The 25,055-nt window shown below is 40.9% G+C and overlaps 1 protein-coding gene and 3 non-coding genes across 7 annotated transcripts; all 4 read right to left on the minus strand.

Annotated features, from left to right (window-relative positions):
• Positions 1-755: 755 nt before the first annotated feature.
• Positions 756-20,611, minus strand: LOC117984094 (uncharacterized). Of its 4 annotated transcripts, none has more exons than XM_069499949.1 (20): positions 20,484-20,611; positions 19,627-19,848; positions 18,740-18,883; positions 18,004-18,078; positions 17,433-17,783; positions 17,001-17,039; positions 16,182-16,829; positions 14,673-14,796; positions 13,835-13,943; positions 12,622-12,811; positions 11,903-12,132; positions 11,194-11,385; positions 10,688-10,835; positions 10,119-10,341; positions 9,339-9,568; positions 8,477-8,637; positions 7,357-7,943; positions 5,100-5,251; positions 3,607-3,632; positions 756-3,039 (listed from the first exon to the last, which is right to left on the minus strand). In XM_069499949.1, the coding sequence occupies exons 2-20, from the start codon at positions 19,778-19,780 to the stop codon at positions 3,010-3,012; spliced, it is 3,813 nt and encodes a 1,270-aa protein (XP_069356050.1). In that variant the 5' UTR covers positions 19,781-19,848; positions 20,484-20,611; the 3' UTR covers positions 756-3,009. The 4 variants fall into 4 exon arrangements, with proteins under 4 accessions (XP_069356050.1, XP_069356054.1, XP_069356053.1 ...); XM_069499953.1 differs by lacking the exon at positions 20,484-20,611 and adding an exon at positions 20,312-20,439; XM_069499952.1 differs by lacking the exons at positions 3,607-3,632; positions 20,484-20,611 and adding an exon at positions 20,312-20,435 and having other exon boundaries at positions 757-3,039.
• Positions 5,966-6,038, minus strand: TRNAR-UCG (transfer RNA arginine (anticodon UCG)). Its single transcript has one exon. It is a non-coding gene; the product is annotated as a tRNA-Arg (tRNA).
• A 3,297-nt stretch (positions 20,612-23,908) lies between the features above and the next one.
• TRNAK-CUU (transfer RNA lysine (anticodon CUU)) lies at positions 23,909-23,981 on the minus strand. The gene has a single exon. It is a non-coding gene; the product is annotated as a tRNA-Lys (tRNA).
• Positions 23,982-24,549: 568 nt separating this feature from the next.
• On the minus strand, positions 24,550-24,622 carry TRNAR-UCG (transfer RNA arginine (anticodon UCG)). Its single transcript has one exon. It is a non-coding gene; the product is annotated as a tRNA-Arg (tRNA).
• Positions 24,623-25,055: the final 433 nt, after the last annotated feature.

The raw sequence follows: 25,055 nt of genomic DNA on the forward strand, positions 1-25,055 counted from the left end.
CCGATTGTAAGAAAGACGTCTAAATCGTAATCGACAGCGAATTTTGCCCTTTGATTGTTCTAATCAAATGACCGTTCTGTGGTAGCAAAGATTATTTAATCATCATCATGATCAACCGGCTCACTACAGAGCACGGGTCTCCTCTCAGAGTGAGACGTGTTTGGTCATAGTCTACCACGCTGGCCATGTGCGGATTGGTAGACTTCACACACCTTTGAGAACATTATGGAGAACTCTCAGGCATGCAGGTTTCCTCACGATGTTTTCGTTCACCGTTAAAGCAAGTGATATTTAGTTAATTAACACGCCTATAACTCCGAAAACTTAAAGGTGCGTGCCCGGGATCGAACCCCCGACCTCTGATTAGGAGGCGGATGTCCTAACCACTAGGCTACTGGCTATCACAGCTTAGGTAGGTATAGTGCGCGCAAATCAATTAGCCCAATCCGAACACGAGGCTATGACTGCGCATTGATCTCAACCAGGCTCAATTCAATTCTTAGGGCGTTTGTGCACTCACCCGTATTCCGTTTTTATCCGTGAATCTTCAAAGTGGCCGTCATAGAAATACGTAGGTACTCACTATCAATTCGTGATTTCGCGGATGCGGACGATTTTACAAACGCACTTAGTCTATGATCTGTGCAAACCGAACCGTCATGTCGGAACTTCGGATCAGAAATTCAGAAAAAACTCATAGTAATAATAATTTGTATAAAATATTTATTTATAATCTTAGATTTGGTAATCACTTACGCTACTCTAATATTAATCTAATATTAATACTCGCTTTGTTAATAGAATTTAAATTAATTACAAAATTAAATGAAAACTACTTTGTCCTTTAAAGTAGGTAGTCAATTATTGGTAATCATTTGTAAGAAATATTTAACACATAATATCTCTACATTAATTTAAATTAATTCGGTTGTACACAGAATATAAACAAAACTAAAAAAAAACATCACCCATCCTTTTCTACACAGAACATTGTGTACAGGACGGCACTATTTTAAGTCCTGTCAACTTTATTTGTTTAGTTTAATCTCTGAATGAAACAAAATTACACGTTTCATCGTCAACTCGTGTACGTGTAAAATTAATAATCAAATATATAATACCTATAAGGTACCTACATGTAGGTATATTATGTATAAAAATATAACCCTTTTACAAAAACCATAATTTTAGTGATACAAGATTAAGAGAATAATATGTAGGTATTACAAAACTGAAACACATTTTTCGAAAAATATGTGATAAAATTACACACAGCAGTTTTAAAACGGTTTAAGTACGATATCATCAATATTGTGTAAACATTCGTTATGTAATTCTGTAAGACTATTGGTTGGTTGGATGTTGCAGTTGCTCCGGTATATTACTTTTCCTTATTTCCGGTATATTGCTTTTAAACGTTATATTATGTTGTATAAAAAATTGTGACAATCTATAATTTTGTGATATTTTTTAAGTACATTATATGGTTATATTGCTATGATAATAATTATTACTCTACAAAACCTTTTAAAACCAGTGTGGAAGCACCACAGAGACGAGATTTATGACTGAATAAATATATATCTAATGTGGCTAATTCTTTTGTACACAATCTCTAAACTAAACTAAAATATCACGTCTAAATCTATTGCTATCCCTTTCATAATGTTGCTTGCGGAAAAGGAAAGCACTAGATTTAGACCTGCTAATTTAGTTTAGTTTAGAGATTGTGTACTAGAGAATCGGCCCCATTATTTCTTTATCTAAACTCCTATGTTATGTCAAATACTTAGGTATAGAAATCGCACCATTTCTTAAATACAAACTAAATTTAAAGTAAAGAAGTATTTTAATTCAAAGTTGTTAAGTTATTAGCCTACAATTTCCAAGTTGAAACTATTTTTAATGCTATTTTCAAATAATCATTTTCAATATAATTATTATTTCTTTATGGGAAGTGTTTGACTTGTACTAAAATTTAATAAAATATTAAACAATATAAGATCTAAGAACCTAAACTTTAAATACCCGGTTAAAATATGATTAAAACTATCTACAATCGATATTTACAAAATAATAATATTGTTGTATATAAATCTCAATACTTATAATAAGTAACCTATAAAATAATTATGAACTATAAATAAAAATGGACGGAAACTTTTTAATATTTTAGGAGAAATAATTCAAAACAAGAATATTGCTTTTTTCGCCTATTTTAATATCTACTATATTATAATTTGCCATAAAACACCTAAACCTAATCTGAAAATTAATAGAGGAAGACATTTAAAATATTAAGTACCTACATTCACAAACACTATGTTACATTACAAGGTAAAACATATATAAATATTGCAAATATACAGCGAAAATTGCTTATAACACTTCTTCATAGTGTTGCCAGGAGTATAAAAAAAATTATGTAGGTATAAAAAATCTGAACATACCTACGCAGGTACCTACTTAAATACAAAAATCGCGTTTAGAGTCATTAATTTTGCTTGTTGTTAGTATTAGATTTGACCTACCGATTCAGATTCTTGAGCCGATTGCCGACAAAAAAAATTAACCTGCTGGCAACAATACCTTGTGTTGCCACATCATATAATATCATCACCTTGGCAACACCGGAACAAGAAGTTAAGAATAACTTAAAATTAAAACTGTGACGTGAGACTAGAACTGGTTTGGAATTAATAAAAGTGAAAAATTTATGAATAAAAATAAAATCGAAATTAAGTAATAGAACTTAAGAAATAGGTGTTTTTTTACATGCACACATCAAACGGTAAAAGTTAATACCTGTTTGCAAAAAAAGCTTCGTTCAATTTTTGTACAATAATACACAAATCAATACGCTTTGTTTTATACAGATCAAGTATGAGTACCTACAGTTAAATTAACAAAGGGCTTATGTCTGTAATTTTGTATGTGATGTTCACAAAATATCATTGCTTTACAAAATTAATGTCTATTATGTGTATTTCTGACTATTGGTAACTAAAATCAGCTGTCATCGAACTCGCGTTCAAAAATCTGTAAAAGAGAATAAAAATATAAAATACTCATACACACACAAACACACACACACGCACGCAAACGTCCGTCACCTCACATAATAATAGAGTAAGGATGACCCAGAAATAAAGAATAAGAGATCGAAACATGGAAATGTAATTGCGTAGGTAAGTAGTTACTTCGTAGAAATAATAATCAATGCAAATAAGTGAATAATGAAATCGATCAAAAAAATTAAAACCAATAAAAAATATTTAATGTTTCACAAGTTCAGAACGACAAATTTACTAAAAATAATTAAAAAAAATATTTCCTGAAAAAAATAAAATATCCTTTATTGTATAACTCATTTTTGAAACATTTTGGCTTAGATCACTTTCGTTCTGAAAATGTTATATAAAGTTATAAAAATAGTTTTTTTTTCATTTTTGAAAAACAAATAAGAAATGTTTTCCAGAAGTTAGTGGAAGAGTAGTGTGAAAAAATTAGACACACGATACATATAATATTTACATAAATAGTTAAATACATATATTAATAATATTAGTTACAATACCCTAGCCCTAATAATAAAATAATAATTACCTCTTTTGATAACTGACTACTAAAAACTGTAAAACATAATAAAAGTCATACTTGTATAAAAATATAATATTTATTAATATCACTGTATCTCTTACTTAACTATTAAATATTAAATTATAAAATTATATGCACCTAATAAATTGCCAACTTTTAAAATCCAGAACCAATATTAATGATTTTAAGCTTATTTTGTGGTTTTATGACATATTTTAATGTAGATAACAGGTAGGTACATACCACGATTAATTTGATGTTTTTAATTTTTATTTGTCGAATATCCCCTCCCCTAGTCTCGTCGTGACCACGACCCGTACAATTGGGTTGAAATATCGACAAATAAAAGCATCGAATTAATCGTGGTATGTACCTGTTATCTACATTAAAATAGAACCAATATTCTTACAAAATGGTTGTATTTTAATTTAGTAACCTGAAACTTTATTTAAAATTAACTTTCAGGATTTACTTGTTTAAATTTATTAATTAAAGCATCTAACCTCAGCTCAAAAATATAACTAATCTAGGGTGGATAAATATACATATTGCACTGATTAATAATAAAATGGTTGCATTAAATATAATGTGCTGTTTGGTAAGTAATATCTAATTTGTACTACAATCAATTAGTATACTACATCATAAAAATTACACCTGTCAGTAATACTAAATACCTTCTAAATACAAAACCTATAAAGCCTACAAATCTAAAAATATATTTCCTTTAAATAACTACTTACTTAGTTACTTACTATAAAATATTGAGAATTGCAAGGGGTAACAACTGCCCAGATTGAGAAATTACAAAAAAGACCAATGCTAAAAATCGAATGTGTGTGTGTGTGTGTGCGTGTGAGTGTGCGTGTATTTCTGTGTGAATGGATTATTTCAAAGTTACGATGTATAAGATGCACTATCAGCTTTCGTTAGAGCCAAAAACTTCAGTTTTTTTATTTCGTTGATATACCTATAGTACGTGACAGGTCGAGATGGCAATCCGCACAGCCCGCGCGCTAACCTGGTGCGGGAACGTGCGGGTATGTGGGGCGTCCGCCCGCCTCATACCCCGATTGCCATCTCGACCTGTCACGTACTATAACCCTCAAAAACTGCTTTTTTGGGCTAGGCGCTTTTTAGCCAAAGTACGGTGGTAGTATGCGCCACACGAGTAGATATAGACCAGAGGGGAAGCTTCATACTAGCGGCTGGCTGTAGGTTCACTCACTCATAGCGCAGCTCACGCACACCACGGCGTGTCACGGACGCTCCGTTTGCCGCCGTTTGCCATCGAACTGGGTACAAATGGAGCGTCCGTGACACGTCGTGGTGGAGGTGGAGCTATAGTGAAGCTTCCCCTCTGGTCTATAATATCTACTCGTGTGGTATGCGCTGCCTGTGTGTTGCGTGTGTGTGCGTGTCTAGTGTGTGTAATGTGTGTGTGTGCGTGTGTCACTGTAGGTGCGGCGGGTTGCGCACGTAGACGGCGACGCGCTCACCTTCGTGCTTGCGCTGCGACGGCATGAAATAGAAGTCGGGCTGCGCCTCCCCGCGCGGCAGCGAGCGCGAGCTGCCCGCCCCCCCGACCCCCGCGCCGCCTGCACCGCCCCCCGCACTGCCCCCCGCACCGCCGCCCGCGCCGCCGTTGTACCTACGGGGATACATACTATCTATTAAAAGTATGCTCTTGAAAAATAGTTATTTTTTATGCAAGGGTGCAAAGATGTTATTTTGTTCCGAGAGTGTATTGAATTCCGAACCTGCGCAGGGTTCAAAGATAGAATCCTGAGCTTAGCGAGGAATTCAAAGACTCGAGCGCAAATAAATTTACACCCGTGCGAAACACACAACTTTTCATCTCACTACAGCGAGGAAAACGCTAGATAGTCGATACAAGAGGCGCCAGTACCGTGGAAATAAAGAATTTCTATTCTATCTAAGCATCAATCCTACCAAAGGAAATCTCTTGTTCACAAAACGAAGTACTTTGCAGCACTTTTTCGTCGCGTAGAGGTGAACTAGGGTCCTTATTGTCAGAATAAAAAAAAACTATTTTGAATTTTGTTGATATCCAACTGATTTATTTCCGAATCGATGTCTAGCGGTTATCTATAGCAATCATCAAAACTGCACTCATAATGAGCGTGTTATGAACCAAAGAAGTTTCACTTCTTCCACGTACGCAACAGATACTCGCAACCATTTTTTTGAATTAAGCTTATTTAAACATTTACAACAGATTAAAAAACAATTTAATTTCTTTTTAGTTGAAACATGTGATTAATAAATTATGGACTGAGTACAGATTAATATTGTATACGTATAAGAATTTCGTCCGCCTTATTAAAAAGAGAACTCAAGTTTTCGACCGTGACAGGACTCGAACCTGCAATCTTCGGATCCGAAGTCCGACGCCTTATCCATTAGGCCACACGGTCCCATGGTGTAAGTTGTGAAATACTTCATAGCTTGCTTTCCGGAGCTTTATTGATTCACCCATCCCATGATTCACCCACCGCGCCGGCCGGCGGCCACCCTCTCGCACCACACAATGTGCCTTCATACCTAGTTTGATTTCGTAAATCGCTACGCTTTATTTGAAATGAAGTGAAATAAATTAATTGAATCTTTTTTTTACATTTAAGTAAGTAAGTAATCATTAATTAAATGAAACTAGGTATCACGATTCTAAAATCAATTAGTACCTACCTTAACTGTATCAAAATAAATGTTCGATCATAAAATAGTATAAAGTATTATATAGAACTTTTTTTAAGGTAAAGTTAGATAGATGGCTTTTCAAATTGTATATTATTAAGTAGGATTGCTATTTTTTTTAATTAATTGGTATTTAAGTTTGGAAAAATACGAGATACAAAATTTTGTCCAATGTCATTGAATGCTTTGAACTTTTACTTGGCCCCGAACTTTGATTTCGCGCTTTAGGTCATACAGGGCAATGTGATCTGCAGTAGAGGGCAGGAAATAGTTACAATTAAAAGAGCTCTTGCCACCATAAATATTCCTGCGCTCATTGAGCCGGCAGGGATTAGTCGGGATGATGGCAAGAGACCTGATGGATTGACGCTGGTTCCCTGGGAACGGGGACGGGCGCTAATGTGGGACGCAACTTGCGTTGACACATTGGCCCCGTGTCATATCAGGAAGACAGCATCAAGACCGGGAGCCGCAGCAGAAACAGCTGAAAACGGCAAGCGGCGCAAGTATGCCTCTCTTATAGAGAGTTACATTTTTGTGCCGTTTGCCGTGGAGACCCTGGGGCCATGGAGTCTTAGTGCTAAAAAATTTTTACGAGACATTTCACCGCGATTAATAGCCTCAACTGGTGACAGAAGGGCTGGCTCATTTTTTGCGCAACGGATCAGCCTGGCTGTCCAGCGCGGAAATGCAGCCAGTATTCTTGGCACCATTCCACGCGGTCATGATTTATATAGTAATTAGATAAGGCTAGCTTTAAGTTTTATTGTATTAAAAAAAAAAAAAAAAAAAAAAAAAAAAAAAAAAAAAAAAAAAAAAAAAAAGGAAATATTGTACATCGACATTTAGAAAGAGATAGCGGTTTCGTAGAGCGTTGTCTGTGTCGTTGAGAGTGACAGAGACAACGCTCTACGAAGCGTGCTTCCTGCCTTCTACTCTACAACATCACAGATCATGTTGACACTTGTTGGAAACTGGATGGGTGACCGACTTGGGAGTTCTTAAACTGTCGTAAAAAATCTCTTTTGTATCACTTACCCATAATGTGACCTCGGCCTCTGCAGCGACCTCGTGTCATGGTAGTATTGTGGACTAAACTTCTTCGACCCATTCGGCGTTTTGCTCCTCCCGTTTGTGGGGTAGCCATTATTGGCCATCGAGTGACTATTTAATGCCATATCCCGAGGACTCATGGCCATTTCTCGCGGACTCGTGGCCATTTCTCGATTGCTCATGGCCATCTCTCGCGGGCTTAAAGGCATGTCACGACCATCTCGGACGTCTCTGCCGTTCATGGCATTACGACTTCTGTTGGTGAGGTTGTGTCCGTTAACCATGTGCCCGTTGCTGGGCATGTTATGTCCATTGCTTGGCATGTGACCGTTGTTAGACATATGGACATTTGTGTTCATGTTGTGACCATTGCTGGCCATGTGGGGTCCGTTCTTGTGTGGTTTGGGGGTCATCTTGTGCGCGCTGGTGGGTCGTGGGGGAGGAGGGGAGGTGGGTCGGGGGGAGCGCGTAGAGGTGCTGTTATATTTGTCATCGTTCTCAAAAGGCTCGAATGCGTAGTTGGTGTTCGCTGATGTGTAATCCTTCCACGCTGTGTTGGGGATCAGCTGGTCCTGTAATGATTTACACAAAACATTAAGTAAGATATTACTAGCATTCTTTATTTTGTAGTGTTTCTCCATTGATCATTATTGTTTTATCAACTTTTCTTCACATTGGGTAGTACAAACTCTAAGCACTTAGTTTTCTTTGCATTTAATCCAGTGTAAATATACGTGTGACAGATACGTGTGACAGAGCATTGTTTACATCGTCAGATCAATGATAATATGTCATTTACAAATAGTATAATGTCATAAACATTGCTGACGTGCTATGGAAAATCATTTATATACAACAAAAATAGCAAATGACCCAAGATTGAGCCCTGTAGGACACCCATTAAAGCAGATGAACTTTGCGACTTTATTTATGCATATCTAAATTCTGTCATTAAGATAAGAGGCTATGAGATCAATTGCAATGCTTTGATGCAATAGTGGCTTAGTTTAAGTAACAAATTTTTATGATCAACACAATCAAACGCCTTAGAGAGGTCACAGAATGAGGTCTCGATAACAAACGAATATATGAAGAGTAAACCGACCTTGCTCTTGGGTGCCGCGGTGCGTGCGAGTGTGCACACCGCCTGCAGTAAGGCCAGCGCCACCAGCGCCGCCAGGCAGCCCACCACCAGCCACAGCCGCCCCGCCGACCCGAACAGCGACTTGTTGATGGTGGGCTCTTCCGATGGCTGCACTGCTGTCACTGTCATAAATTAATAAGTCTTTAATGAATGAATACGACGATAGTCTAGGCGTTTAACACATTTGCCCTCATGTTCAGGGAGTCGGAGGTTCGATCCCAGGCTTTGACTTTTCGGAGTTATGTGCGTTTTAAGCAATTAAATATCACTTGCGGTGAAGGAAAACATTGTGAGGAAACCTGCATGCCTGAGTGTTCTCCATAATTTTTTCAAGTCTGCCAATTCGTTTGGGGGCAGCATGGAGGAGTAAGGCCTAAACCCTTTTCATTTTGAGAGGAGACCCTTGTTTAGTAGTGACTCGATGATGGGTTGATCATGATGAAATAAAAATGTTTACGTAAGTATCCGTTGCGTATATGCGACAGAAGTGAAACTTCTTTAATTTACTGTCATATCACGCTCTACGCATATACTCGGGGGGAATTTTTTTGTCAACATTCCCTTTCTTAAACTAGGTATAACCCCTAGATATTTATTTTGTAATAATTCGGCTCAGTAGGTAATAGAATAACCGGTGAAGTGCGAGTCAGACTCGTATATGGAGGGTTCCGTATCAAATCTTCATCTTCCTTCCAATTTCTATATAGGCATCTTCTAGGCAAGCACGCTCCAACTTAGTCCTCATCAATGCTTTCTTTAAAGCGAGAAATTGTCGTCAAACAATAAAAAAAAGTTCTGAAATACTCATAAACATGATACTCACGAGCAATTGGCTGGAACACCAAAAACTCCGGATCGACATTCAGATTGCCCACCTTCCCCACCGCAAGGGTGTCTCTTATAACCTTCTCCCATTTCAGCATATCGCCGTCTTCCTCCGTCCCGTTTTCAGCGAGCGAGAGGTCGCTATCGAGCGAACGCGCTGAATCCTCAATGGAGTTCTGATCGATGGACTTTAGCGTCAGTTCCGCAATAAATGCCTTGGTTTCGTTTCTGGAATGTAAAAAAATATTATTTCTTAACGGCGCAAATTGTTGAACAGTTAAAAATACTACATAGACACAACAATTGGGTATTTACCTACTTTTGAAATTGATAAATATTAGGTATTACTAGCGTCGAAGAAGGAAAGACAGAGCAACTAAACTCTCCCTGCCTGTACCTATTCTAAAGGAGTGTGCCCAAGAACTTTTTGACCGGGTTCCTCCTTTACCTCTCTACTATCGTACCGCAAGGCATCGCCAAGGTCTGCACCCGAACGTAGTCGTAATTTCACGGACACGTACAAAGCGATTTGCCTCTTCGTTTCTAATTTGAACTGTTAGGATATGAAACGCCGTTCCGGCATCAGTTTTCCCTTCCACTTTTAATATATGTACCATCAAGTTTAAGAGTCTATAGGCATCTTCTAAGCAAGCGCGTTTCATACTTGCATAATCACTTGACAGCAAGTCTGATTAAAAAATATAGTTGGAACTAGTACTTTGGGGAACGGAAACTGTTCACCAGCCCGTCAGCAGAGCGGAGTAAGCTAGTGACTCACTGCATGAACCCGTTGACAGTCAGGCTCTGGTAACCCTTGGTGCGGCTGAGCTCCTGCGCCAGGTTGTCCGTGATCTTCTTGGCCAGGTCCTCGTAGTCCGCGCTGCCAGCGGCCGGGGGGCGGAAGCTGTCCGCCAGCCCCGTCAATCGCACTAGCAAAGAGTAGCTGCGGGTCCCCGGGAGTTGGGCTTCTGTGCTCTGCTCCTCTTCTTCTATTGAAGGTTCTGTGAACAAACATACAACCACGAATGTATAGATAAAATGGATTGGGTGCTCCTACTCGACAGGTCTGGGCTCTCGCTTTAATATGGGTTTTCCTCCACTCTCACCTAGTATTGTGCTTATAAGACAAGGAAAACATCATGAGGAAATCTGCATGCCTGAGAATTTTCCATATTGTTCTCAAAGGTTTGTGAAGTCTACCAATCCACACTATGGCCAGCGTTGTAGCGTAAACCCCTTCATCTGCGAGGAGATCAGGTTGTGGGCCAGCGATCGGTTGCTCATGATGACAATATGAACTACAGTACTAAAGCGAAGCCAACGTTCGTATCATGTGGGTGTACTCACCAGGCCCGCACGGCTTGATGCAGACCCTCTCGTCGGTGACGTAGGGCACCTCCACGTGCTTGCTGGTGCGCTTGTTGACGGCGTCGAAGCCGCCGCCGTGCGTCACGAACATCATGTACAGGCACTTGCTGTCCGTGAACGCCAGGTCCTGGAATAATCGTTATCCTCATTATTCATAAAGAAGCTCGAGAAATTTTTGAAGGAAAACTTGTTTGTCCGCGGACTGAAACCAACCAGCTGCTCGATTGCGGGGAAACTGCATCAATCATTATTACAATCGCAATCGTTGTGATTGGCTGAATTTATGGCATTCTTGTTGCAACAACAAATTGTAGCCTATAGTAAGCGAGCATTAACCAATGATTGCGATCTTGACATTGCAGCTTTCATTTTCAAAAATATTACAATACAGCGACAAGGCTCTTTTGGCACTTGAATGACAAGGGGCTCTGTTGGAGAACAAAGCCTATTCAAACAAGACCAAATGGGCATTGGGCAGGTCTCACCTTCTGATCGCCAGTGTCCCGCTTCCTCACAAAGCTGAGCACAGTGACGCCGTCCTCCACGGAGCCCTGGATCTTGCTGAGGTCCTGGCGAGGGTCGAGACGCGGCGCCGAGTAGCCGCTCACCCACGTGTCCATGAGGAACGGTCTGTTACTGCGCGGGTCGATCCAGCCAATTATTGCGTCTGTTTGCGACTGAAATCAACCACACAATTCAATAGCTTTTTAGCAATAGCACTTGGAAGGTAAAGCTAAATTAGCTCCCAAAAAACTCGGGGTGCTCAACAAAGCAAAGCGGTAAATCACCCGAGCACAGGCTCCTTTTTTACAAAGCGCAAATCCGACCTCATATGGAGTATTGCTCTCACTTTGGGCTGGAGCACCCCAGTACCAACTCCTTCCATTTCCAAAATCGGACTGTCTGATTTGGGTACAATCCCAGCTCGTTGACACGTAAGCTTCCTTTGCGTGTTCTATCACCTTTATACTGGGGAGTGTTCTGAGGAGTTATTTGACCTCAGACCACCCTCCTTTTTCTACAACCGAATTACACGCCACCGTCAATATCACCCTCACCATCTTCCTTATGCACTTGTGTTCCCACTAGATTTCTACATGAGACCATGGTGCAAATCGTCACGATTTTGTTGATTTCGATCTTGAGACGATGGGTAAGAAGTTGAGAGCATGCTGTGGGAAAGGCAGAACTCACCATTTTCTTATCATTGCTGAATCCAATGCCAGTCCAGAACTTGCCCTTCTTGGTCCTGATGGTGAACTTCACAGAGTCCTTGCCCCGCGTCAGTCCGAGGTACTCCCAGGAGGCAACGAAGTCACAGGTGTTGTTGCTGACGTCGCAGTTCGTGGGCAGTTTCCATTGCGCGCCGCACTTGTCGTTGTCGAGGGATTGAATGCCACCGAATGATGAGGTTTTTGTTTCTTCTGCAAATTCATTTTTGTATATTATCGTTTTTGTATGTTAATAGCCTTCTTTATTGCATTGTTTTCAGGATGCAAGAGAATCTAGAAACACCGAATGGATGTTGTATAGAAGCAGGCGTTACTTTGCGGAAGTCCATGATATGCAATGAACCAAAAGCTTAATTTGCTATAATCAGCTGAAACAGGTCGAATCTGTATGATGCAACATGCAGCATGCGAAATGCACCGTCCGTTATTGGTTGTTGTCTACGCGCCATGTTTTGTGCGCGCGAATTATGAGCGAGATAGCAGGAGCCTCTGAGTTGTTCTTGTGTTTAAAATCTTAACGTCAAGCAAAGGGGGGGAAACCGAAAGGTCGCCGGTACAAACCCCGCCCGTTGCACTATTGTCGTACCTACTCCTAGCACAAGCTTACGCTTATTTGCAGAGGAAAGGGGAATATTAGTCAGATATTGGGTTAATATTCTTTTTAAAAAAAACATCGGTTACCGAAAAAGTTGAGTGAAGCGACGCCCCTCTGCGAGCCGTGGCCGTGGTACTTGATCTCGTCGGCGCGGTAGAAGTCCCCCGCGCTGACGCCGGCGGGCGGCGAGTGGAGGTAGTGCCCGTACTCCTGGCCTCGCGCCCAGATCACGTGCATCAGGTCGTCCACGAACGAGTGGTCCGTCGGCTCTTTAGCCTGTAATTGAGGAAAAACGTATCGTCACCAAACAAAGAGTAACATTGAGATCTATAGAGTCAGTCTTAAAACTTATTTCAAACTTCTGGCGCTTTTAGAGTAAAATTCAAAAAACATCTTTTAAATATTCAAAAGTTACAGATTTAGTCAAAATTTATTTAATTTATTTATCTTACCAAACTTTACTTTCTCATCCACACCTTGCGAGCTATTTTATTTTATTTTATTTTATTTTTTCTTTATTATACTTACAAAAAAAAAAACTATCGTACAATTTTCCTATTCTTACTATTTACAACATCTATTTCAGTGTATTATTTCTTATTTCTTCTTTTATGTCCTATATCACTTTAAATTTAAAAACTGTAAACACTTTATTTCATTTTATTTATCCATTTACTCGCCAACTTTATATCTTCTATGCCACTGACGTTTAGGTAATATTTAAAAGGCGGTCACTGAAAATCAGCGTTGGGGCATCTGGTACCTCAGATATTTGCTCTAGAGGTTTGTCTGAGGGCCCCGACGTCTCAACACAAGCTGAGTGGCCTACCTGTTCGAGGTGTTGCACTGCTGTACAGGACGATATTGCCTACACCATGTACCACCTATATACCTCGAATAAACATTATTCTATTCTATTCTATTCTATTCAAACTACGGGATATAAATTACACAAGGTGTAACCAGAACGCTAGCAAAAACTTAGCGTTATTGTTATACTACCTAAACACAATCCAATACCAATAACCTTTTGCCTCATTTTGTAGTAGTGATTTAGTATTTTTCAAACCCGCAATGTATAGCGTGCAAAACTCGGGTCAATGCCCCGCCTACGACGCGGCATTGACTCCGAGAAGCCTCATTACGAAACCTTCGTTGACCTCTAGCGTCAGGCAGATGTTTTATTTGCAATATAGGTATCGCAAACTTTTACAAAATTATAAGACTTTTTTATATACTTATTTTTTTTCGATTTTTTTTGCGGAACCCTAAAAATATTCAAGTTAAGTGACAACTCACCTTGATTTTCCTCCGGAACATGATGGTGGTGACTCCGTTCTCTTCGAACCCAGAAGCGGCCGTGATGTCGTCGTGTCCTCCCCAGAACGTGTCCACGCGTGGAGTGGACCTGACGTTTTCGTGAAGTGAAACTTATTTACTGGCACCATGTTCATTAAGTCATCATGAATCATGATCATGCTCGGTTGATCATCGCCGACTCACTACAGAGCACGGGTCTCCTCTCAGAGTGAGAAAGCCATAGTCTACCACGCTGGATTTGCAGATTTCAACATCTTTGAGAACATTATCGAGAACTCTCAGGTATGCAGGTGTCTTCACGATGTTTTCCTTCACCGTTAAAGCTAGTGATATTTAATTACTTAAAACGCACATAACTCCGAAAAGTTAGAGTTGCGCGCCCGGGATCGAACCCCCGACCTCCGATTAGGAGGCGGACGTCCTAACCACTGGGCTATCACATACACACAGTATGTTACTTTAAAACTTCGAACTACGTTAAATCCTAAGATTTTCCAGTAAAATCGCCGCCACAAGAATGGCTTCCCTATTCAAAAATTTTTTAATATTTTAATGCATTCGTGTAATTTTTAAGGGTGCTGATTACGAAAATGATGTTCATTCTCCAATCCTAGATAGCCGAAAGTTTTGTTATTTGCCATCGGTAATATTTGTAAAGCTTACGGGGTGATAGATACGAAAATTACTAAAAATTATACCTATTATCTATATCAAGTACCACAAAATTGTAGACACTTAAACAAGCCCATATAACCCATATTTTTAACGTCAGTTTAAACCTTTGTTAAGATTTTGTGGTGAGACGGTCAATATTTACCTGTCTCGTGTATAATAGTCGAGCACCCTGTGGTAATTTCCTTTGGCAGTTCCGATCACTATGTCGGTACAGTCCATGGGGTTGAAGTCAAACTTCGGGACGTATTCGTGTGAGGGGTAGTAGCCTGTAAAGTCAATACTATAGAAACACCTACTTTAGTACAGTACGCGGTAGAAAGTAATGTACATTGACCTTTAGAAGGAGATAGCAGATTTGTAGAGCGTTGTCCATGTCATTGAGACCGACAAAACGTCATATAGGTATAAGTGATACAGACAACGCTCTACAAATGTCATTCTAAAGACCGATGTAAATTACTTTCTGCTGCGTACTGTAGATAAATCAAACCTAGGGCCAGTTGCACAGCATGTAGATAAAGTAAGGTTAAAGTTAACTCTCACTCAACTTAACTCAAGTTTAAACTTAATTGATAAAAACAAGTGGAATGATTGGTGGTCAAACTTCAATCGTCATGGTCGTCATAATTTTTTTAACTGGTATGTAAGCCCGTTAAAAAAATACAGTACTAGATAGGCTTAAGGATATCAAAAGATATTATGTCAACCCGTGCTCAACCACGATTGAGCATTTATTAATTTTAACCGCCTGTCATGCAACCGGACCTTAATCGTCATAATATGACAATATTGTTACCACAAAATTTGAAAATATGAATTTAAAAATGTAGTTCTAATGTACCTTTAACTAAAATGAATGAAAAACCTAAATATAACAATGCAATGTTATTCTTATTATTAAATTTTTGAGAAAAGTTTTATACTTAAAGTAAATGTTGATAGTGAAGAATGAACTCTTTGAAGAAATAAGTTAGACGATTAAGTATTTACATGTACTTAACAGTGAACAGTTAGGTGTTGTGAAGTCAGTCAAAGAAATGAAAATTATAAGAAAAACATAGAAGACAAAGAAAGGTAAGTAGGAGAAGTCGAGGGAAAAAGGTAGGATAAGAGAAAGTCGAAATCTAAAAACCGCTGCAAAAGCATTGAAGCGAAGTAAATATGAAGCATGGAAAATATAAATGTAGTCATTTTAGTAAAATAAAGAAAAAAGGAATATTTGGGTAAATTTTATTGATTAAAACTGATGCTTTTAAAAAAAGTTAAAAAAAGATCAAATATGAATAGATAAATGGTGAAGCTTTTTATTGAAATTATAGAAAACTTACTTTGAAGTTCCTTTAACAAAAGTAAAGCCAATGATGAAGAATGAAAATTATTATCAATTAAGCATTAAGTGATAAATTTAAGGTAATTTAAGGTAAATAATTAAATAATTTTGAAATAACGACACTGTTTAATATTTTTTTTAATAAATTGCTCCATCCAAATATTATTAGTATGAGTGGATTAAAAAAAATTATAAAATATAAATGCTACAAAATAACATAAAGGGCAATACCAAAAATATGTAAATATACTGAAAAGTGAAAAAGTTTTCTTAATTGTTTTGGTATTACAAATTATATTATTCGCAAAGCGGGTGCTTTACCTGTTTCTTCGGAAAGTCCCTTCACTAGCAGATTCTCATAATCTGCTTCTGCATTGGGTTCAGGTTCAGGGGAGTGTTCGGGTTCAGAAGTTGGTTCTGGAGATGGTTCTGGTTCAGAACTTGGTTCGGATTTGGATTCGGGTTCCGGTTCAGGCTCTGATGTAGGTTCAGGCTCAGATTTGGGTTCAGGAGTAGGCTCAGGCTCAGATTTAGGTTCGGGGTTAGGTTCGGGTTTTGATCTTGGATGTAGTTCTGAAGTTGGTTTAGGTTGTGATTTAAGTTCAGAGGTAGGTTCAGGCTCCGATTTAGGTTCTGATGTGGGTTCAGGTTCAGATTTAGGTTCAGGACTGGGTTCTGGTTCTGCTTTTGGTTCTGGAGTAGGCTCTGGTTCTGAAGTTGGTTCAGGCTCCGGACTAGGTTCTGGTTTGGCGGTAGGCTCTGGTTCGGATGTAGGTTCTGGGGTAGATGTGGGCTTAATTTTGAAATTATCGTTTAATTCAGTCAATTGTTTGGGCTTTGGTTTTAAGGACTTATGCTTAGGCTTTGGTTCTAACTTTGGTTCAACACTTGGTTCTGGTTCTGGAGTAGTTTCGGGTTCGGAGGAGGGATTGTCGTTGTCAGTTTTTAAAATAGTCGATGTTTCCACATCTGCAAAAATAACAACCATGCAATTGTCTATACATAAGACGTGTTTTTACAAAGTTAGTTTGAACGTTTAGTTTCTTGTGCATGTGTGTGGCTGACAGCTTTGTGTTTGTTTTAGCACTTGTGTTAAACGGAATTGTGTTTCATAGTATGTACGCTGTGAAGAATACTTACTCGGTTTGTCTTTCTCAGTTGTGGCGCGTTTCTTTCGACCTTTAAAAAAATAATAAAAAATAGAACTTGTTAATTTGAATCTATCCAGATTTATTAGCCAAACATGTTTGCTTAAATCCATCTGTCTGCTAGTTTTTCACCGATTTGGATGAAATTCGGCACTGAGTTAGCTTACATCCCGGGAGAAGGACTTAGGCTACTTTTATCCCGGAAAATTAAAGCGTTCCCACGGGATTTTTAAAAAACCTAAATCCACGTGGACGCTCTCGCGGGCATCGTCTAGATCTAAATATTTGTACAAAATTCTAATTGATTGTAATCTAGACTTCTATATATACAACATTTTTCGCACATTTACTTCGTTAAATAACATTAATTAATATAGAATTTTTAAAACAACTCATTACGTAATATCATCAACCTATTATTTACCTTTAGAGCTTGAAACTTTGTAGGAAACACTGGTTTTGACACTAACATCGTTGCCTAGATTTTTAAAATCAATCCCGTCTAAAGTATGCATTGCGACTCTCTTATTTCTGTTATCATTTTCAGTCATGTTGTCGTCGGGTGGATTCGTCGGTTCTGGTTTTGGTTCAGGCGTTGGTTCTGGTTCAGCTTTTGGTCCCGGAGTTGGTTCTGGCTCGGCTTTTGGCTCCGGAGTAGGCTGTGGTTCTGCTTTTGGTTCCGGAGTTGGTTCGGGCTCAGCTTTTGGTTCTGGAGCCGATTCTGGTTCTGATTTTGGTTCTGGTTCTGGTAAAGGTTCGGGAGCTGGCGTGCTAGCTGAAAATTTTCAAAATGTATTCAGGCATTGAGTAAGACAAGACTAGCTTCAAGTTTTAATGGTATCATTTCTATTGGACAATATGAGATATTTGTCATTGTAAAAAATGTTTCTGCAAATAAAGAATCTTGACTCATTTTCAACATTTTCTAATTTAAATAAAAACTTTAAAAAGAGTGATGAATATTTTGGTTATCCGATAAGTTTTAAAATACTCACGCGTATTAATCGGTGGGCCCAACACTGGGAAGTTTTTACATTCCTTCTTCAGTCCTTTAGGTCGCCAACCCACAGCTGGAAAATAAATGTTTTATGATAAGACAAATCCTTGGTACAGTACGCGGCAGAAAATAATGAAGTTGACCACCAATCATGCCACTTATTTTTTATCGATCAAGTTAAAGCTTGATTTAGGTGTAGTGGAGAGTTAACTTTAACCTTACTTTAACTACCTGCTGTGCAACTGGCGCTAGGATTTAACTACAGTACGGGGCCGAAAGTAATGTACCTTTAGAATGAGATTTCGGCTTTGTAGAGCGTTGTCTCTGTCTCTTATACCTATGTGATGTTTTGTCGGTCTCAACCAATGACTTATAATCTATGTCTCAACGATAAAGACAGTTCCGTCGTGACCACGACCCGTGCAATTGTATTGAAATATCGACAAATATAAACAACAAATTAATCGTGGTATCCCGTTTTCTACATTAAAATATACTTAAACGTTATTTCTTTCTTTTAATGTATATGGTAAAAAGAGCAACCGCCGAGTTTCTTGCTGGTTCGTCTCGGTAGGAACGACATTACCTGTGGTAAATTGAACTAGTTGACGATTCAAAAGCACTTGTAAAAGTTTATTTGAATAAAAATCTATTCTATTCTATTATTTCTTCTTTCTTGGCTATTACGGTTTTACTTCAAACTTTATGGTCAAGGTAAGAGTGGTAAAGGTTACCGGCGTAAGAAGTGCCGTTGACCATCATGAGCAGCTCGATCTCCGCGTCCTCCTTCATCACGCGCCAGTACAGCGCGAACTCCTTCGACAGCTGCTTCTTGGTGTACGCTGATAGGTCGATGTTCCTGTCCTTCCATGGTGCCTCTGGAAACAACCACTTTCAATTGAGTATTTTACTACTTTTGAATTTCATAAATATTATTACTTTATTATAAACTAGGATGAAAATAATGACGTACGCTGAAAAAACTATTAAAATCCAACAAAGATTTACAAAGTTACAGGCATTTTAATTTTGAAATGGGAGGGTATTCTATCCCTTTCTCGCAAAACGAAAATCTGTATGAAACCGCACGAAGCTACTATGGCATTTGTCAAAATGACGTCATAATTGTATATTGCTATCTCTGTCTAATCAGAAATATTTAAATGCTTAATATTTAAGTGTGTGTGTGTGTGTGTGTAAGTAAGTGTGTGTACGTACACACACACACACACACACACACACACACACAAAATCATACACCCACACACATATGCATACACGCCATGTGAATTTTTATTTTATTCTATTTTATTTTACTTATTTATCTTATTTTATTGTTTAATTTAGATTTTATTATTAAGTAATAGTTAGATACTCAATAATTGTATTGTAAATTAAAAAAAGCTTATGTAACAGGGAAGGCACTGGCTCCCATGACACAGTTTATACTTCTTTGGGAGCCAGTGGTCAAAGTCTTATGTGTCAAACCTTTTTTGCAAATAAAGATATATGTTATGTTATGTTATTTCTGATTAGACAGAGATAGCAATATAGATATAACTTTTTATTATTTGATCGATTTGATTGATAGTGTATGTACCGCTAATTCAACAGTACTCACTTTTGTTGCAGCCCTTCCCGTAGAAGCCGAGCGGGCAGTAGCACAGCCTGCTGGGCAGCTCGGTGGAGTTGGTGTCCAGGCACTTGCCGCGCAGCCCGCAGTCGTTGTCCTCCCCGCACTCGTCCGCGAACTGGCAGCGCGGCCCGCTGTGCATCTTGTGGCACTTGCAGCGGCCCAGGATGTGGAAGCCTCTGCCTGAACACGTCTCGTGGTAGTTCTTACCTGGACAATTAACAGTTAAATACATATAAGTGTTTACTTCCTCAGGAGGCAGGGCCTCATACTATAGTTTGTTAATATCTTTTTTGTAAAGTTAATAATAATAAATAAATAGATAAAGAAATTTTATTTCAGTCAATAGAATTACAAGCTATAACAAACTATTTTCACAAAAAAGAAAACAATATGAAGGTTTAATTAATAAAGATTAATATTTATTATTGTTACCTATGTTATGAGAAATAGATAAAGTGTAGTCGAAAACTTCTAGATCTAATTAGTGCCAAGCCGAAAAATGTGTAGGTATAGCAAGCTAACAAATTAATTAATTTGAAACAAAGTGATTGGAATAAGGTGACTAGACGACAGAATAGTGGGGATAGATGAAGTCACTGGGCAGGCGCACTTCATACTGCTGAGCGCTGGAACGCGAACGGTACAGAGCACCGGTAACAGGGACACTTACGCGTGACAATATCGATATCGGCGCACGACCAGAACCTGTAGTTGGCGCCCCACTCGCCCGCCTCGCGCTGCAGCTGCAGCGTGCAGTTGTCGCACGTGAAGTCACTGGGCAGGCGCACTTCATACTGCTGAGCGCTGGAACGGTACAAATCACCGGTACCAGTGACACTTACGCGTGACAATATCGATATCGGCGCACGACCAGAACCTGTAGTTGGCGCCCCACTCGCCCGCCTCGCGCTGCAGCTGCAGCGTGCAGTTGTCGCACGTGAAGTCACTGGGCAGGCGCACTTCATACTGCTGAGCGCTGGAACGCGAACGGTACAGAGCACCGGTAACAGGGACACTTACGCGTGACAATATCGATATCGGCGCACGACCAGAACCTGTAGTTGGCGCCCCACTCGCCCGCCTCGCGCTGCAGCTGCAGCGTGCAGTTGTCGCACGTGAAGTCACTGGGCAGGCGCACTTCATACTGCTGAGCGCTGGAACGCGAACGGTACAGAGCACCGGTAACAGTGACACTTACGCGTGACAATATCGATATCGGCGCACGACCAGAACCTGTAGTTGGCGCCCCACTCGCCCGCCTCGCGCTGCAGCTGCAGCGTGCAGTTGTCGCACGTGAAGTCACTGGGCAGGCGCACTTCATACTGCTGAGCGCTGGAACGCGAACGGTACAGAGCACCGGTAACAGGGACACTTACGCGTGACAATATCGATATCGGCGCACGACCAGAACCTGTAGTTGGCGCCCCACTCGCCCGCCTCGCGCTGCAGCTGCAGCGTGCAGTTGTCGCACGTGAAGTCACTGGGCAGGCGCACTTCATACTGCTGAGCGCTGGAACGGTACAAATCACCGGTACCAGTGACACTTACGCGTGACAATATCGATATCGGCGCACGACCAGAACCTGTAGTTGGCGCCCCACTCGCCCGCCTCGCGCTGCAGCTGCAGCGTGCAGTTGTCGCACGTGAAGTCACTGGGCAGGCGCACTTCATACTGCTGAGCGCTGGAACGCGAACGGTACAGAGCACCGGTAACAGGGACACTTACGCGTGACAATATCGATATCGGCGCACGACCAGAACCTGTAGTTGGCGCCCCACTCGCCCGCCTCGCGCTGCAGCTGCAGCGTGCAGTTGTCGCACGTGAAGTCACTGGGCAGGCGCACTTCATACTGCTGAGCGCTGGAACGCGAACGGTACAGAGCACCGGTAACAGGGACACTTACGCGTGACAATATCGATATCGGCGCACGACCAGAACCTGTAGTTGGCGCCCCACTCGCCCGCCTCGCGCTGCAGCTGCAGCGTGCAGTTGTCGCACGTGAAGTCACTGGGCAGGCGCACTTCATACTGCTGAGCGCTGGAACGCGAACGGTACAGAGCACCGGTAACAGGGACACTTACGCGTGACAATATCGATATCGGCGCACGACCAGAACCTGTAGTTGGCGCCCCACTCGCCCGCCTCGCGCTGCAGCTGCAGCGTGCAGTTGTCGCACGTGAAGTCACTGGGCAGGCGCACTTCATACTGCTGAGCGCTGGAACGCGAACGGTACAGAGCACCGGTAACAGGGACACTTACGCGTGACAATATCGATATCGGCGCACGACCAGAACCTGTAGTTGGCGCCCCACTCGCCCGCCTCGCGCTGCAGCTGCAGCGTGCAGTTGTCGCACGTGAAGTCACTGGGCAGGCGCACTTCATACTGCTGAGCGCTGGAACGCGAACGGTACAGAGCACCGGTAACAGGGACACTTACGCGTGACAATATCGATATCGGCGCACGACCAGAACCTGTAGTTGGCGCCCCACTCGCCCGCCTCGCGCTGCAGCTGCAGCGTGCAGTTGTCGCACGTGAAGTCACTGGGCAGGCGCACTTCATACTGCTGAGCGCTGGAACGCGAACGGTACAGAGCACCGGTAACAGGGACACTTACGCGTGACAATATCGATATCGGCGCACGACCAGAACCTGTAGTTGGCGCCCCACTCGCCCGCCTCGCGCTGCAGCTGCAGCGTGCAGTTGTCGCACGTGAAGTCACTGGGCAGGCGCACTTCATACTGCTGAGCGCTGGAACGCGAACGGTACAGAGCACCGGTAACAGGGACACTTACGCGTGACAATATCGATATCGGCGCACGACCAGAACCTGTAGTTGGCGCCCCACTCGCCCGCCTCGCGCTGCAGCTGCAGCGTGCAGTTGTCGCACGTGAAGTCACTGGGCAGGCGCACTTCATACTGCTGAGCGCTGGAACGCGAACGGTACAGAGCACCGGTAACAGGGACACTTACGCGTGACAATATCGATATCGGCGCACGACCAGAACCTGTAGTTGGCGCCCCACTCGCCCGCCTCGCGCTGCAGCTGCAGCGTGCAGTTGTCGCACGTGAAGTCACTGGGCAGGCGCACTTCATACTGCTGAGCGCTGGAACGCGAACGGTACAGAGCACCGGTAACAGGGACACTTACGCGTGACAATATCGATATCGGCGCACGACCAGAACCTGTAGTTGGCGCCCCACTCGCCCGCCTCGCGCTGCAGCTGCAGCGTGCAGTTGTCGCACGTGAAGTCACTGGGCAGGCGCACTTCATACTGCTGAGCGCTGGAACGGTACAAATCACCGGTACCAGTGACACTTACGCGTGACAATATCGATATCGGCGCACGACCAGAACCTGTAGTTGGCGCCCCACTCGCCCGCCTCGCGCTGCAGCTGCAGCGTGCAGTTGTCGCACGTGAAGTCACTGGGCAGGCGCACTTCATACTGCTGAGCGCTGGAACGGTACAAATCACCGGTACCAGTGACACTTACGCGTGACAATATCGATATCGGCGCACGACCAGAACCTGTAGTTGGCGCCCCACTCGCCCGCCTCGCGCTGCAGCTGCAGCGTGCAGTTGTCGCACGTGAAGTCACTGGGCAGGCGCACTTCATACTGCTGAGCGCTAAAACGGTACAAATCACCCGTATATTACATTCACCGGTACAAATCATTGGTTATTTAAAATTTATCTAACAAACAAAAGTATTAAAATCTATAACATTGATTTTTATTTATTTATGGACTAGCGCTTGGCTGCAATTAGACTTGCTGCAGCCTAAGATGGAGCGCAATTTCCTAGAAGAGACTAGAAGAGAGGAAATTTAAATCTTCTTCTTATTACACCATAACTTCCAAATATGAGGTACCTATCGTTAAAATCTTTACACACAGTGGTACTGGCTATAATTTTTTTGAATTACCTAATAATCATTGTGGCGCCATCATCATAATATTATTATGTGAATATCTTTTTAGTTTTTTTAGCAGAGCAATCGTGTCTTTTTTTATAATTACTTGTAAATAAAAAAGTCACCTGAACCACAGGTAGGTACTATGTAATTCTGTATCGATGTCTCATGCGTGAATCTATAAAAAAAATTACTTCAAAAAAAACTTACGTAGGATCATCTCTAACGAACTCCGAACCTCCCGCCCTCGGCGTTAAGTCCAAAAGAGGTCTTTCTAAATAGTCCAGTATCCTTAAACTAAATCCACCCTAAAAAAAATACAAAAATAATAAAATAAATAAGTAAAAAGATTGCGCCCAACGTGGGGCTCGAACCCACGACCCTGAGATTAAGAGTCTCATGCTCTACCGACTGAGCTAGCCGGGCTTGCTAAGCTTCGTTGAAATATTTAATAACTTACTCGGTGTGCGTACGCTAAGTGCCAATGTACTATGAACGATGAACCTGCTAAAAATGACGTCCTTATGGAACCTGAAACCAAATAAAAACAATAAACAAAATTGAAAATTAAAAATAAGAATTTTAAAATATGGCAATGGATTTTCAAAATATTTTATTTATTAAACTCTAAACTCTACATATATTATTTTTGAAACAAAAAGTAATTTAGCGCCATCTATCGTAGAGTAGCGAGAAACAAGTTTTAAATTATTACTGATAGATGTCATTAGGAGTAGGTACTATAAAATTAACAGATTTCGTCATAATATATTTTATTTATTTTAAAATCCAAATAAAGATTAAAATTATTAAATAAAATATTTTAATTAAAGTAAAACGAAGTAAACGAAGTAAGTGGAACGAAGGAAGTTGATGTATTATTTAAAATAGCACTGTAAAGGTAGGCAAATCTATTCTCAGTCTATTCTATAACTTACAAGTTGTAGGTAGGTACGACCCTAAAATGCTAAGGATATCAAAAGTTCTAAAATTTCGACCGTGACAGGACTCGAACCTGCAATCTTCGGATCCGAAGTCCGACGCCTTGTCCATTAGGCCACACGGTCATGTGACGTACTACGTTGTAACGATATTTGAACTAGATGGAATGCGTGCGCATTTTTTTCTAGGAATTTCCTTCTTTAGGGTTTCGTTCAAAATGGTGGAAAGCAGTTGCGATCCTCAGCAATATAATACAAAAATAATATCTGTCTGATATTATTTAGAATGGAAATCACTCACGGTAGTTTAAACGCTAAAATATAATACAAAATTCAATGCTGAGAGAAAGATGCCGAAATGGTAAAAAAGGAACTCTTAGAAAGGTCTTCGTGGATACCTATAGGTTTTTTTAGAAATGCCGCGTGAACTCATTGATTTTCCGGGACAAAAAGTAGCTTACAGATTCTAGGTATGCTAATTTAGGATATATATGTATAGGTACATAAGCTACCTACCTCCATTCCCAGCCAAATCGGTTGTCATTGTGGCGTGAAGGAG

The sequence above is a fragment of the Maniola hyperantus genome, chromosome 7, assembly GCF_902806685.2.
Source record: "Maniola hyperantus chromosome 7, iAphHyp1.2, whole genome shotgun sequence".
In the NCBI taxonomy this organism is placed as follows: domain Eukaryota; kingdom Metazoa; phylum Arthropoda; class Insecta; order Lepidoptera; family Nymphalidae; genus Maniola; species Maniola hyperantus.

What these genes read in the sequence shown, in the direction of transcription:
- LOC117984094 (XM_069499949.1), bottom strand. Translation starts at nt 19,780, where the DNA reads ATGCACAGCGGGCCGCGCTGCCAGTTCGCGGACGAGTGCGGGGAGGAC. An exon ending in CAACGGCACTTCTTACGCCG is followed by an intron (nt 18,079 to 18,739) that starts GTAACCTTTACC and finishes TTTATTTTCCAG; the next exon opens with CTGTGGGTTGGCGACCTAAA. An exon ending in ACTGTCAACGGGTTCATGCA is followed by an intron (nt 9,569 to 10,118) that starts GTGAGTCACTAG and finishes TTTACATTCCAG; the next exon opens with AAACGAAACCAAGGCATTTA.